Raw genomic sequence first — 14,715 nt, 5'->3', positions numbered from 1 at the left:
AGGAACAATTCTGCCGTAGTTTTAGTTATACATGCTTAAATCATGTCACGCTTCTGCCCTCGATGTTTGTAAATTCAACACAAATCTGAGTCAGGCTTCATTTTCTCCCATCTGACATACGCGATTCACATTTAAGCCGCAGTACTGTGATAAAGGGACCGGGATGCTGCATTTCACCCTGAAGGGAGTGGATTAAGGAGGGGGAGGAGTTTAGACCGCGTGATGTCACCACGCACACTCCTTACGTACACTAAACTCCTCCTTTCTCACGAACGTGAGGGTGTTACTGTGTTACTTACCACAAGAGGGCGCTGCTCTGAGTCCGGTGTAATTAGTATAGCTGGCATTGGTACAGACCTACATTCTCCGGAACGCATGTACCTAAAATAAACAAACAAACAAACAAACAAACAAACAATCTTTAAGAACCACTGCAACTAAAAAACATCTTCATGTCTCAGACGGTGGGCAGTATTTGGAATTTGATAAACTCCTGGGAAAGCGAGCGGGTCGTGGTTAGCCCTTACCCTTGTATGGCAGGAGAATGGCTGGTCCCCCTGCCCTTGGTGTGGAGCCTTAAGGTTGAGCACAAGCCCCCTCTCCTGGCCCGCACCCCCGCCCAACACCTCCTCCTCCCCCTGCTCTTTTCTCCTGGTTGCCAGGGCAATGCCTAACAAAGCCATCACTTTACCAATTTGCACAGAAACAGGTGCTGGCACAAAGGCTGCTTCCTTTGGCACTGAAAGGGAAGGTTAGTAAGGTTCATGGGAACCCGGGAGGACAATCTCGGGCCTGTCCAAGTGTCGTCTTTAGGCCGTGACATAAAAGAAAGCTAATTTGTTGTCGCTGTTTTCCCAGGAGGGGGGGGTGGAGTGGATTGGTGGGGGGGGGGAAAAAGTTTACACAAAAAACACACAGATATCCACCCAAGTGAGGCTGAGGAGATGTACTCAGATGAAAATGGCTCCACTGGTTTTGCGTGTGTAAAATGAGGCAGGGTCAAGTGCATGTGTGTGTGTGTGTGTGTGTGTGCGTGTGTGTGTGTGTGTGTTGGGGAGTGGGGGGGGGGGGTCACAGTCACAAAACAGAAAGGACCAAGTCCCATATGAGTGCACTACGGTATTTCAGGTTGTCTGCTTCCATCTGCTTACCCACACGTGTCCATGTTTGTATGTGTTCACATGTGCGTGTTTGTACGTGTTCACGTGTCAGTGTGTGTTCACGTGTCCGTGTTTGTACGTGTTCACGTGTCTGTGGGTTTCACGGCACACGTGGCTTCTCCTGCAGGACTGTGGGGACTCTTCAGTCTGTGTAAATGCCCCATATGTAAATTCCCCACTGCACCAGGTCTTTTGCGTTGGACCACCCTGAACAAAAGCAGGGCTTTATGCACAGTGAGCTGAGGAGCTGCAAAGATGCAGTTTACTGTAAATGAAATAGTGTTGGTTGCCGTGCCGATAGGCTGACGTGTGTGCTAGGGTGGGAGGGGCTCCTCCATACAACACTGTTTCCCCTCCAATCCTGACTGAGACACTGTGTCCTATAGTAGTGCTCGGGGGCCAACCACACACACTCAAACATCCCACAAAGGGCTGAATAAGATATCCTTACAAGAGGCTTGGGAGCAGGGAGAGAGAATGAGAGAATGAGAGAATGAGAGAATGAGAAGGTGGGGGAGAGAGGGAGAGAGAGAGGGATAGAGAGAGGGAGTGCACACATTGCTGAGCTTGTAAACTGCTCTGTAAACATTCCATTGAGGGATGGAAGAATGCAGGCACAGAGTGTAATTCAGATTCACACACACACACACACACACACACACACACACACACACACACACACACACACACACACACCATGCATACGTGACAAAGAAATTATAGTAAGCACAAAGTATACACTGTGTCAACAAAAACAGAACAAATGTGAGTCCTTGAGTCTGAGAAAGGTGCTATATACATGTAAATAATAATAATAATAATAATAATCACAATAATAATAATAAAGTGTCTACACCACACATGCTGGACAAAGAAGTAAAGAAACTATATGAGTTGTTTGATGTCATTCTTTAAAAAGCTAGTGAACAGCATTTTTGTAAATTAAATTTATATTTGTCAAAATTAACAATTATCCTATTTTTTTGTTTCATATTTTATTATATTGGCCCACATTGGAAATAAAGTACCATACCATAGAATTTTCATCATTATTTACATAGCAATGCACATACAATATTCTATACTTCATATATATCTCAAACGATGTTGAAACAAAAGTCACACCATACCTGAAAGACAAGATTGTTGTTCTAACTTTACACACCAGGTGGCGCCAAAGAGGCCTGAACGTTCTCAGAACTGTGAGCTACTGAAACGGTACGAATCGGTTAATCAGCGTCGCTAAACACGGTAATTATGAAACATCTCGCACCGCGAGAAACATGGTCCTGTCATAAAACAGATTTAAAAAGGTTTGTTTAAAGTGCAAAACAAATTGAATGAAACTAGCCTAGAAATATAAGGCACAAAGCTATGAACTCTATAAAGTGGCTGAAATAAGTTAAAAAGAATTCCTTGGATTTCTTTCGACTTGGAAAATACTTGTAATTTAAATCCTACAGAAATTTCGGATAATGGTGATACAGTCAAAAGCAAAAAGTGTTTTTTTAATGGGAGGGGGAACGTATTTCCGTCATTCAGTAAAGACCTATTTTAATAACTTTTATTTTGAAATGTATTCTTTTTGGCGACCATTTTGGAAATACGATAGGGTAGTTGAGTTCACAGTCCTGTCGTGATTACGAGTGCTAACTCCAGTTCTCTCTCTGCTGACGACCAAAATACGACAGAAATACGACCGGAATACGACCGAAATACGACCCTGGACTGTTTGAATGGACAAATAAGGTACAGCACAGGCTCGGTGACGTAGAGGCGTTATATGATTGTAGATCAACTAGGACAGCAGGAGCCAAGCTGGTTTACTCGCTATTGCAGGATACGTTAGCTTTAGCTAACCGAGCTGTCGCCTCCTCTCTCCCCTCAGCTTTCAGTCTCCCCTCACTCCCCTCACTCTCCTCTCTCCCCTCAGCTTTCAGTCTCCCCTCACTCCCCTCACTCTCCTCTCTCCCCTCAGCTTTCAGTCTCCCCTCACTCCCCTCACTCTCCTCTCTCCCCTCAGCTTTCAGTCTCTCCTCACTCCCCTCACTCTCCTCTCTCCCCTCAGCTTTCAGTCTCCCCTCACTCCCCTCACTCTCCTCTCTCCCCTCAGCTTTCAGTCTCCCCTCACTCCCCTCACTCTCTTCACTCTCCTCTCTCCCCTCAGCTTTCAGTCTCCCCTCACTCCCCTCACTCTCCTCTCTCCCCTCAGCTGTTACTATTCTAATGAGCCAGTGGTAGGTAACAAGCTGTGGTTCGGCTTCCAGATGTCAGTAGTTAGCTGGCTAGAGATAGTTAAGATAACCTGATATAAAAACACCTGCACTCAACTACGGTGGGTATCTCGCTAGGTTAAATATTTAGCCCATATAAACTACCATAATCGAACTAGATAAGGTGTTGGCCCATATAAACTGCCATAATCGAACTACCTAAGGTGTTAGCCCATATAAACTACCATAATCGAACTAGATAAGGTGTTAGCCCATATAAACTGCCATAATCGAACTACCTAAGGTGTTAGCCCATATAAACTGCCATAATCGAACTACCTAAGGTGTTAGCCCATATAAACTGCCATAATCGAACTACCTAAGGTGTTAGCCCATATAAACTGCCATAATCGAACTACCTAAGGTGTTAGCCCATATAAACTGCCATAATCGAACTACCTAAGGTGTTAGCCCATATAAACTGCCATAATCGAACTACCTAAGGTGTTAGCCCATATAAACTGCCATAATCGAACTAGATAGTGTTAGTGCATATAAACTACCATAATCTAACTAGATAAGGAGTTAGTGCGTACAAACTACCATAATCTAACTACACAAGGTGTTAGTGCATAATCTAACTACGGTAGTTTATATGCACTAACATCTTATGTAATCTGTCTGGACTGGACTATGTGATGACGAGCAATGGAGAACCACTCGTTCGGTTCTTCAGCTGGTGAGGTGTCTCAGGTAGGAACAGGTATCTCCTGTCTCATAAATTCTCCCAGTTAGGCCTAAGGTTTTCCAGTCCTTCTCAGGCAGCGTCCTTGCTTTTAGGTTTACATGCAGTGGCGTTTTAATGATGATTACTTTACCGTTTTAAGTCTTCATAATTTAGATGCATCGTTTAGCTACGCAGCCTCTGTTGATGCGCAATGCCTCATGACAGCAGGATTAAGGGAGGTTGGACGTTATCCAGTTAGTTTTAGTTTTAGCACAGTGCACACTAGAGCACCACTGTCAGTGCTTTTTTGTTTGAAACATCTCTTTGCGCTATCATTATTTGCAAACAAATAAATGTTACATTCTGAAATGCGCAGAAGGCATGTGCCCTCAGCTGTGCTGTGCGTTGGTTATGTTGGAGACATGTGCACTAACGTTGGATGATTTTGGCACACTGTGGTAGTTGAGAGCCTGTGGTCCTTGGAGACGTCTCCTGGAGAGATGATCTATCCGAAGAGCATGGTTTGTTTTGCCTGCTTTCCAAACAAACCCAATTTGTCTGGAAATTAAGTAATACTTCACTATTATTTAGGATCCAGGAGGAACATTGCTGAGTTTCCTTGTTTCCAGTGTTTCATTTTTGTAGGCTACACCCTACTTCTTAACTTCAGAAAGAAAAGAGCTTTTGGTTGTTATTGACTAACTCTTGAAAGTACTCCATCTAGACCTGCATGTTTTGTTTTTAGTTCTGTTTTTATGCTACTCCTTCCTCGTAATGCCATCGTGGGTGAAGATGGTTGGTTTTCTGCTTGTTTTCTTAAGTAGCTTTTTTAAGGGCATCAAAGAGGCAGCAGTTGTGATGTGATGGTGCTTCCCACATTCTCAGCATATGTTCCTTCCTGTTTTCATCACTTGGTTAATTAGTCCTCAGCTTTTAATCCTCTGGCTTCTGCTGCACTCTCAGGGGTGCCAGCGTGCGTTTGGACACCGCCGGAATGGACATCACCACCCGCTGCACCCTGGGCGACCCTAACAAGCTGCCGGAGGGCGTGCCTCAGCCCGCGCGCATGCCCTATGTCTCGGACAAGCACCCGCGGCAGACGCTGGAGGTGATCAACCTGCTGAGGAAGCACCGTGAGCTGTGCGACGTGGTGCTGGTGGTGGGCGCGAAGAAGATCTACGCGCACCGCGTCATCCTGTCGGCGTGCAGCCCCTACTTCAGAGCCATGTTCACGGGGGAGCTGGCCGAGAGCCGCCAGACCGAGGTCGTCATCCGCGACATTGACGAGCGCGCCATGGAGCTGCTCATCGACTTCGCCTACACCTCGCAGGTCTGCCACCACCGAGCCCGAGTGGGAGAGGGTTGAGTTTACAGGTTTCCTGTGAGCCTTGATAGTCGGTTTGGGTGAAGGAAAACATTTAGGAAAAAGCAGAGTGATCTTTGGAAGGCTTTATTTAAGGTTAAACCAAGACAAATGTATTTGTAAATAATATTTCTTTATTGATTATTCCATTATCCTTCCTGCTTCAGTAGTGGTTGGGCTTGTGGGAGGGGCTCACAGCAGGTGTGCGGGTGGTTGCAGGTGACGGTAGAGGAAAGCAACGTGCAGACGCTCCTGCCGGCCGCCTGCCTCCTGCAGCTGGCTGAGATCCAGGAGGCGTGCTGCGAGTTCCTGAAGCGTCAGCTGGACCCCTCCAACTGCCTGGGCATACGGGCCTTCGCCGACACACACTCGTGCCGGGAGCTGCTGCGCATCGCAGACAAGTTCACCCAGCACAACTTCCAGGAGGTGAGAGGCTCCACGTCAAACTCCTCCACTGGGATCTGCCATGGTGCCGAGCTCTGGCTCTTCAGGACCTCTGGAAGGAGTTCCTTTCTGAGCAGTGTGCTGTCCAGTTTGTTTGTTTGTTTATTTAATTTTCTTGGAGATTTTATTCACATTGTCTTGCAAATTACTTTATGTACACGCGCTCTTTCTCCCTCTCTCTCCTTCTGTATTTATGTAGTGTCTCTTTCGCCTTCTGTCTTTGTGTACACTCACACTCTCTCTCTCTCTCCCCCCCCTTTCTCCTTCTGTCTTTGTGTAAACACACTCTCTCTCTCCTTCTCCTTCCCTCCCTCTCTCTCTCTCCTTCTCTCTCTCCTTCTCCCTCCCTCTCTCTCTCCCTCTCTCTCTCTCTCTCTCTCTCTCTCTCCCCCCTTTCTCCTTCTGTCTTTGTGTAAACACACTCTCTCTCTCTCTCTCTCTCTCCTTCTCCCTCTCTCTCTCTCTCTCTCTCTCTCTCTCTCTGTCTTTAAGCACTGTCTGTCTGCTTGCTATTGCTTTTCCCCTCTTATGAATGCCTGGTGATCATCAGGTACAAGAGCTTAGACACAGCGCTCGGTTGTGTTGATGTTGTACAACTCTGTCAGCGAAGAACTGAGATTGACCCTTCCCGCAGTTTGTATCGCTGCTGCTAAAGGTCAGGGAGAGTCATGTTTCGGACGGGTAATGAACTGTAGAACATGTCTCCCGTTCTCCGAGAGCGCGGGGTTATTTTTACCCCGAGGGAGGAGTTTAAATGCCCTCTTTTCCCAGTCTGACTCCCTCACCACTACCGATCCGGTCAGCCCTCCTCTGACCCCTCAGTTTATTAGTTTCACTCAAAGTACAGGAAAGTTTAAAAACGTGTCATTTCTGTCACTTGTACAAAAAAAAAACATTGTGAAAGTTATATTGCAGAAAGAGGGAGTAATGTTAGTATATGTGAGAATGTAGCTCTTATCTGATGTATGTTAGTATATGTGAGACTCTATAACTCTCATCTAATGTAAGTATCTGTTGAGTTGGACTAACCCCTCCCCTTTCACTGAACTCCACCCCCAGGTGATGGAGAGTGAAGAGTTCATGCTGCTCCCAGCCAATCAGCTGATAGACATCATTTCGAGTGACGAGCTGAATGTGCGCAGTGAGGAGCAGGTGTTCAACGCGGTCATGGCCTGGGTCAAGTACAGCATCCAGGAGCGGCGACCGCAGCTCCCGCAGGTTCCGTCCACGCCTCCACCCTGTACCTCCACCCTGTACCTCCACCCTGTTCCTCCACCCTGTACCTCCACCCTGTTCCTCCACCCTGTTCCTCCACCCTGTTCCTCCACCCTGTACCTCCACCCTGTACCTCCACCCTGTTCCTCCACCCTGTTCCTCCACCCTGTACCTCCACCCTGTACCTCCACCCTGTTCCTCCACCCTGTTCCTCCACCCTGTACCTCCACCCTGTTCCTCCACCCTGTTCCTCCACCCTGTACCTCCACCCTGTACCTCCACCCTGTACCTCCACCCTGTTCCTCCACCCTGTACCTCCACCCTGTACCTCCACCCTGTACCTCCACCCTGTTCCTCCACCCTGTACCTCCACCCTGTACCTCCACCCTGTTCCTCCACCCTGTACCTCCACTGCTAGGTGCTCCACTTAGCGGGAGCTCCACCACAATGTGTGACTGCTAGTGTAGAGAGAGGGTGAACATTGTGTCAAACTTCCTGCTACTTCTGTTTATTATGTTCTATTTATTGATATTGTTGTAATTTATTTAAATTAATTAATTAAAGCAGCTGGTTCATCCAGAGGTTCTGGACATAAACAAACAGCGTATAATGGAGTCTTTCCATTAGCGCAGGAGAATGCGTTAGCTGGGATTTCAGGGTCCACAGTGGCTGTACTAGACGTGTGTGTGTGTGTGTGTGTGTGTGTGTGTGTGTGTGTGTGTGTGTGTGTGTGTGTGTGTGTGTGTGTGTGTGTGCGCGCTTTGGATTTTCCCCTCTGCACGTGTAGGTCCTGCAGCATGTGCGTCTCCCTCTCCTGAGCCCCAAGTTCCTGGTGGGCACGGTGGGCTCCGACCCCCTCATCAAGAGTGACGAGGAGTGCAGGTGTGTACGCGTTCGGCCCCTCATCTTCATCACGCTGGCTCATGGAAACGGGGACATCATGGGGACGTCCGGTTTGTTGACCGAGAGTGTCCTGTTGCTCTGCAGGGACCTGGTGGACGAGGCAAAGAATTACCTGCTCCTCCCTCAAGAACGCCCCCTAATGCAGGGTCCTCGCACACGGCCCCGGAAGCCTATCCGCTGCGGTGAGGTCCTGTTTGCCGGTAGGTGGCTAGCCGCCCACCAGGGGCAGTACGCAGCATACCGAACCTCTAATTACTGAACTGAAGGGCTCTGCTGTAACAGCGTCGTGTTCGGACATGCTCACTTATTAGAGAACTCAAATGTGCCTCCTCCAACACGAGTTATGTTTTTATAGAGTGTGTGCACAGAGGAGGGACTGTTTACCTACAAGTTCACTGATGTGTGTGTGTGGGGGGGGGGGGGGTCGTCATGTACAGCTCTGCATGAAGTGAGAAATAGTAAACCAAAAGTAAGATAAAATTGATATTGTGGCGGGCCGACACAAATAGGTGTGTGGGAAACACTGGTATGTGATCTTTGTGTGTGTGCGCTCCTCAGTAGGCGGATGGTGCAGCGGTGATGCCATCTCCAGTGTGGAGCGATACGATCCCCAGACCAACGAGTGGCGGATGGTGGCCTCCATGAGTAAGCGCCGGTGTGGCGTGGGCGTCAGCGTCCTCGACGACCTGCTCTACGCCGTCGGAGGCCACGACGGCTCCTCTTACCTGAACAGTGTGGAGAGGTGAGGTGTGTCTCACCTTCGCGTGAGGCTGAATGGAGGTACAAGATCAACCTCACAAGGGCAGAGTTTGAAGGATTTACCTTCAACACATCAAGCGGTTGCCACTAAAAAAAATAACAAACTACATTCATGAAAGTGATCATTTTTAATCACGTTTTCTGTAAAGTGCATCTCATATGAGGTAAATTATCAGATTGCTTTGTCCCCAGATGAACCAGTTTATACTCCATAGAAAATGTTCCCTGCACAGAGACGGCCATGTTAAAAACAGATTTAGTACAGAGAATCTCAAACATCCAGGCCACTAGGTGCCAGTATAATGGCTGTTTCATAAAGTAAAGAATCATTGGAAAAAATTATTTATTACTCCTTTTAGGTTCTGTATCAAGTGGACTGGATGTAAAAAGTATTGTGCTATTTTAATTTTAATTATTGTTGTTGTTGTTGTTGTTATTATTAGTGGTAGTAGTATTTGAGTCTTTACTACAGTACCAGAAGTGGCCTCAATCCCTGAGAATTTCATGTTCTTGTGTATATTGGGAAACTAAGTGCTGCCCTCTGGTGGTCACCCTCAGGTACGATCCCAAGACTAACCAGTGGAGCAGTGATGTGGCTCCCACCAGTACATGCAGGACCAGTGTGGGTGTGGCTGTGTTGGGTGGTTATTTGTATGCAGTGGGTGGCCAGGATGGTGTCTCATGTCTCAACATAGTAGAAAGGTCGGTAGAGCAAAATGATTGGATTTATTTACAAAAATGCCCATACGACACATGCATACTTTTACAGAATACATAATGTGTACATATGTGAAGTGTGTCCAAACTAGCAGGGTTTAGCCATGCCCATCTGTGCAGGTGCTTGGTGTCTGTGACGAAGGTAACGCGCGTGTCTGTGTGTGTGTGTGTGTGTGTGTTGGACAGATACGACCCGAAGGAGAACAAGTGGACGCGCGTGGCATCCATGAGCACGCGACGTCTGGGTGTGGCCGTGGCTGTGCTGGGCGGGTTCCTCTATGCCGTCGGAGGCTCGGACGGCACTTCTCCTTTAAACACTGGTACAGCTCGCGTCAGATGCACCGCCGCCCCCGTCGGCTGTTTATGAAGCCACGGTTATCGCTGGCAATTACAGAAGGCGTGTTTTTACAGGACTCCATAAAATACAGTAAATGTTATATAGTGTAGCAATTGTTTCTATGACTTATGAGCAGGAAATAAGTGGAGACACTTTAAACATTTAATTTGTGTCTGAAGGCCTATGGCAGTTATTTTCATTATGATTTGGATTTCATTAAACCATTAATGTGTGTAGTGTTTACTGTAAAAACAAAATTCTCCATGTTTGAAAGCTGCTTCCACTCCTCAACTGCGCAAGTGAGATGACTATGCTCTTACCTATTAAGTGGGTTAACTCCATTACGGTAAATGTATGCGCGTACACACACACCACACACACGGGAACACGACCAGGCCTGCACGCCTTTGGCTTTTAACGGCAGTTGTCACAGGCTCAGAGAAAGCAGGCTATGTGAAGACTGGACTGACTTATAGCACCCCCTGTCTGCAGTGGAGAGGTACAACCCGCAGGAGAACCGCTGGCACACGGTGGCACCCATGGGCACCCGACGCAAGCACCTGGGCTGTGCCGTCTACCAGGACATGATCTACTCTGTGGGCGGCCGCGACGACACCACCGAGCTCAGCAGTGCCGAGAGATATAACCCTCGGACCAACCAGTGGTCACCCGTGGTTGCCATGACGTCCAGGCGGAGCGGGGTAGGAGCCTGGCGGGCTCGTAACGCGCTCGTGAGCTCTGCGTGTAGGCAGAGCTGCTGCTAAATGTCTGCGTCTTGTGCTCCAGGTCGGCTTGGCTGTGGTGAACGGCCAGTTGATGGCAGTGGGGGGTTTTGACGGCACTACATACCTGAAGACAATAGAAGTGTACGACCCAGACGCCAACACGTGGAGGTAATCACATGCAGTCTGATCAACGTTACACACCATAACTTTGTCAGCTGAGATCAATAACTAATCGGTTTCTCTCCCCGCCTCTCCAAGGCTCTACGGTGGCATGAACTACAGGAGATTGGGAGGAGGGGTTGGGGTAATAAAAATGACTCACTGTGAATCACATATATGGTAATACCCCCAGCACCCCCTCCTCTGGTACCCCGCACCCTAGATGCTTTCACATAGCTTGTGCCTCTCATTGAGACTTTGATTCATGTGCAAGAGGACAGAAAAGACTACACGCGCAAGACTATTTCATCTCAAGCCACTGAGGTCACAACGCCAAGGATCTCCAGCTGCCAACTGACGACGGTCCACCGCAGGGCTACAGTCTGAGGTCCTCCGCACAGGACCTGCCCCCGAGCGGAAGGCCAGTTTCCGTTCACGAGACATGAAGCTGCTCGGAAAGGCAGGCGGCAGATGTATGTGTGAGACTTCTGAATTGCGTGACTCATCACGGTAAAGTGAAGCTAATGTGCATCACAGCCCTACCTAAATACGAGTGCTAGAGTGTTTGAATTGTTTTAATCCTATGAATTGGATGCACTGTGATGTTTTTTTTCCCCCCATTTTGTTGATTGCTGTTTTTCTGTGTTGTCCCACCTGCTGCTTCACCCCCCCGGAGACGTTGGTGGTGCTAGAGAGGTAGTTTACACGAACAATGTCACGCTGGATTTCCGACATTAGCGGTTATTTTGGATTTATAAACTCCCTGCTTCGATCTGGTTTTAGTTTTAATAAAGCAGCTCCGTGTTTGGGAAACGAACCAACCACGTTTTAACCGGTCCTCTTTATGCTGTGCAAAAGAGTCTCCGCTTTCCGCTGCAAGGTGGCTGTACCCAGCTCGCAGCGAGGGCTCGTCTGTCTGGTCAGCAGCAAGGCCACCTCTGGAAGAACATGGAGGGGAGAACAGTGGGGATGGTTCTTCCAGCCAGTGGCGGGTATTTATCTCGCAGTACCAACAGTAGCAGACAGGGGGTGCCCTCAGCCAGGCGCTGCCCTTGTCCACACTTCCATCCTGTTTGTATTGCTTCTGTCCCTGCAGACCTGGTCTGGGACAGGGTGAGCTACCGTAGACCCATGTGATGTCCACCATATCATTTTCTGAAGAGGTTTTGAGCATTTCGGCACTATTCACATCCATGTGGTAGGAATGTGCACTTTATCCTGGAAGGAGTGCTGAGGATGTTCACTAACTGTTCTGTTTTAAACACAGTGACACGTAATCATAAAATACCAATGGTGGGTTATGTTTTTAATGTGGATGGCGTTCATAAGCTATGGCCCCTAGGGTAATAGTTTCTGATACATGAACAAACGGTGTCCTGTTCTGACCTGCAAACTTTGCATCTAAATGTTGAGATTTACTAAATAAATTAAAAAAAAAAGTTATGCATTTTGATCTTTTGAACTGCTTGTGTCTGTTTCACTCAAAGAGGGGCAAAAATTGCTCTATTGATAATGGTATATGAAACAATTCATGTCCAATATTGCATATCTAAAGAGGAAAGTCAGGAAGCAGGTTCATGTACCTGGGAGTCAGAGTTACCACACCCTAACAAGGAATTAAGAACTTTAATGTAATGTGACAATGTCTGACAATTTTAATTAAAACAATAGGTTGCCAGCCCTTTCTACTTGGAACATTAAAGGCTAAGCATACATTTATTTAGATTTGACCAAATGACAGCAAAAATACATTAAGGGAACTCAACCCCATCATGTCTGAAAGTGTACTTAAAAAAAAAAAAAAAACATCACAAAAGCATAATCCTGTCATGATGCACTCATGCAATATTGTTTTGTTTCTGCTCATTAAGGACCATATGAAGTTCACTGACAGACAAATGTAAGGGGGATATTACCACACGATACACAGTTAGAAAGTTCCCTACAGATGTGACTCAGTACAACAGCACTTACACAGGTGTTTTCAGGAGGGCACATTCTGTGAGCAGTGTCAGTAAGGTGGTGATGTAGTCACTGCTGCCGATCTGAAAGAAGACAAGTGTGAGAGGCCACTTCACCCATATCTGTATCTCCCACAAGAACCGACCAAAATGAGTGGGTTAGGTTCAGATTTTTTTACACTTTAAATCTAATCCCCACACTTTAAATCTAACCCTGGCTGGCTAAGCCACTGTTTCGGCACCACTGAATTCTTATTTGGTGCTAAATGTACAACAGACGACGCGTACCTTGATTTTCCCGTCCTGATGTGCCGAGCCAAGGGCGGTGGAGACCTTCACCAGTGACCCAGCCGACAGATAGATCTTAAAGTGTCTGAAGAGATGGGTCTCCAGCCCAGCCATGAAACGCTGGACCTCCTCAACACTGACCATGTCCTCCGCTCCGTCCTGTGCGCAAATACTGTTCCACAGCTCCCAGGCGTCGTGCGGGTTTACCGTATACTCCACGTCCAGGGTGGGCTGGGTGGGCATGCTCCAGTACAACTTCAGGTACCCAATGTCACAGGTGGGGTGACAGCCTGTCCACAAGGCAGCAAGCCAGTTTAGAGTGGCGGAACTCAGGCACAGCGAGCCAAAGCTGCAGTCAAACGTCCGACCAAACCAGGACTTGACGCGAGCTGTGAGGTATTCGGACCCGTTGCTGCAGAACAACGGGAGGCTCACGAAGTCGGGGGGCAGCGATCTCAGGTACTCCGGGTCACCGTTGACACAGGTAAGCCAGCCACGCCACACCATCTTCGGAGTGTCTGCTGCAAACATGGGTTTGGAATATATCTGAAATAAATCGCACAGGGAAGAGATAGAAACACCTGTTCAACATGATGCGAGTGAGTACACCAGACATTTAAAGTGAAATGCCTACTGTAGTTTCGGATAGTAACTCACCTGAATGAAAACAGTCTCTGCGTCCTCCTCCTTCTCTGCCAAGCCGAAGACGGCAGAGAACGTGACCCTGAAACCTGCTTCCATCCCCACTTCGACGGCAACGCCCTGCTGTTTCTCCGCCAGGATGAAAGCTGCCAGGTGTCTGGAGTACAATTTCAGCTTTGTGTACTGAAATCGGTACAGTGGGGTGACGTACGATAGCTTCCATTCGTTCTGGACCAAAAGAGCCACTGCTCCGGGTCAACTTTATTCTGTGAAGAACAAGGTTTTAAAAATCAGAGGACACTGCCATGCAAATACCAGGTTGTACCAAAAACAAAAACCCAACATTTTAAACTGTAAATAAACTGTACATTCTTACTGTAATATTGTACGCCTTGGCAGCCCCTCGGGCGGTTGGGGTCCGCTGCCCGAGAGCTGTTAGGCGGCCTGGCGTTTGCCAGAACAGAGATGGCGGCTCCACACAGCTTCTGCCATAGCTCCTGCTTCTTGGTCTAACAGCTCTGTTCGCGGAGGAGGCCGCTGCGCTGTAAATGTTGAACAAAAACAGTGAGGTTGGTTAAATCTGTCCGCCTCCCCTGGCCACGGCAGCAGGGCACCTCGCCAACACCACCACACCTTAAGAGTAGATACCGAGCTACAACAACGAGGGTTTACTCATCCAGGCCATCATCTCAACTTGAAGAGCTGATAAAAACCACACAGCCTGAAGTCCTCTCAACCCATAAACCGTTGTTGCTGTAGCGTTCACTAGCCGTTAGCTCGCTAGCTAACGCTAGCCCGCTTTTGAGGCGTTAGTTAGCCTAGCGGCTAACGCAAGTTTCAGCCGAGCACACGGACATCATAAAACTAAAGCGCGTATGTGTGAAACTACAGCTGAATTACACGTTATGTTTGACTACATTACGCGTTATATCTGACCAGACTGCGAACAAATAAACAGCGCGAGAGCGCTACCTGCCGCGCGCTTCCATGACCGACGACAACCGCGAGCAAGGCACGCGAGGATTTGAACGTCCCGCTTTCCCATCATGCAAAGAGGCAGGACGACTAATCAAATATGACAAGACAATGAATCCGGATCTCA

The 14,715-nt window shown here is 47.9% G+C and overlaps 2 protein-coding genes and 1 long non-coding RNA gene across 3 annotated transcripts in view; 1 reads left to right on the top strand and 2 right to left on the bottom strand.

Annotated features, from left to right (window-relative positions):
* The window catches only part of LOC113590214, a 5,252-nt gene extending 4,695 nt beyond the window's left edge, over positions 1-557 (bottom strand). The window contains exons 1-2 of the long non-coding RNA XR_004777107.1: positions 528-557; positions 300-381 (exon numbers count right to left, since the gene is read on the bottom strand). This is a non-coding gene — a long non-coding RNA (uncharacterized LOC113590214). The remainder of the gene's footprint in view (positions 1-299; positions 382-527) is intronic.
* A 2,215-nt stretch (positions 558-2,772) lies between these two features.
* klhl20 (kelch-like family member 20) lies at positions 2,773-12,165 on the top strand. The gene is made up of 12 exons (XM_027030260.2): positions 2,773-2,909; positions 5,064-5,430; positions 5,683-5,889; positions 6,967-7,125; positions 7,910-8,004; positions 8,110-8,225; positions 8,584-8,767; positions 9,343-9,486; positions 9,688-9,821; positions 10,331-10,539; positions 10,625-10,731; positions 10,822-12,165. Exons 2-12 carry the CDS (start codon positions 5,095-5,097, stop codon positions 10,904-10,906), a joined length of 1,776 nt encoding a protein of 591 aa, XP_026886061.1. The 5' UTR covers positions 2,773-2,909; positions 5,064-5,094; the 3' UTR covers positions 10,907-12,165.
* A 76-nt stretch (positions 12,166-12,241) lies between these two features.
* cenpl (centromere protein L) lies at positions 12,242-14,644 on the bottom strand. The gene is given in 6 exon segments (XM_027030259.2): positions 12,242-12,767; positions 12,972-13,517; positions 13,629-13,861; positions 13,864-13,879; positions 13,990-14,155; positions 14,586-14,644. Coding segments are annotated over 6 exon segments (1,053 nt in total). The 5' UTR covers positions 14,603-14,644; the 3' UTR covers positions 12,242-12,692.
* Between the last annotated feature and the right edge of the window lie 71 nt (positions 14,645-14,715).

Source organism: Electrophorus electricus, chromosome 18, assembly GCF_013358815.1.
Source record: "Electrophorus electricus isolate fEleEle1 chromosome 18, fEleEle1.pri, whole genome shotgun sequence".
Classification (NCBI taxonomy): Eukaryota; Metazoa; Chordata; class Actinopteri; order Gymnotiformes; family Gymnotidae; genus Electrophorus; species Electrophorus electricus.
This window is presented reverse-complemented; position numbering and strand designations above follow the sequence as displayed.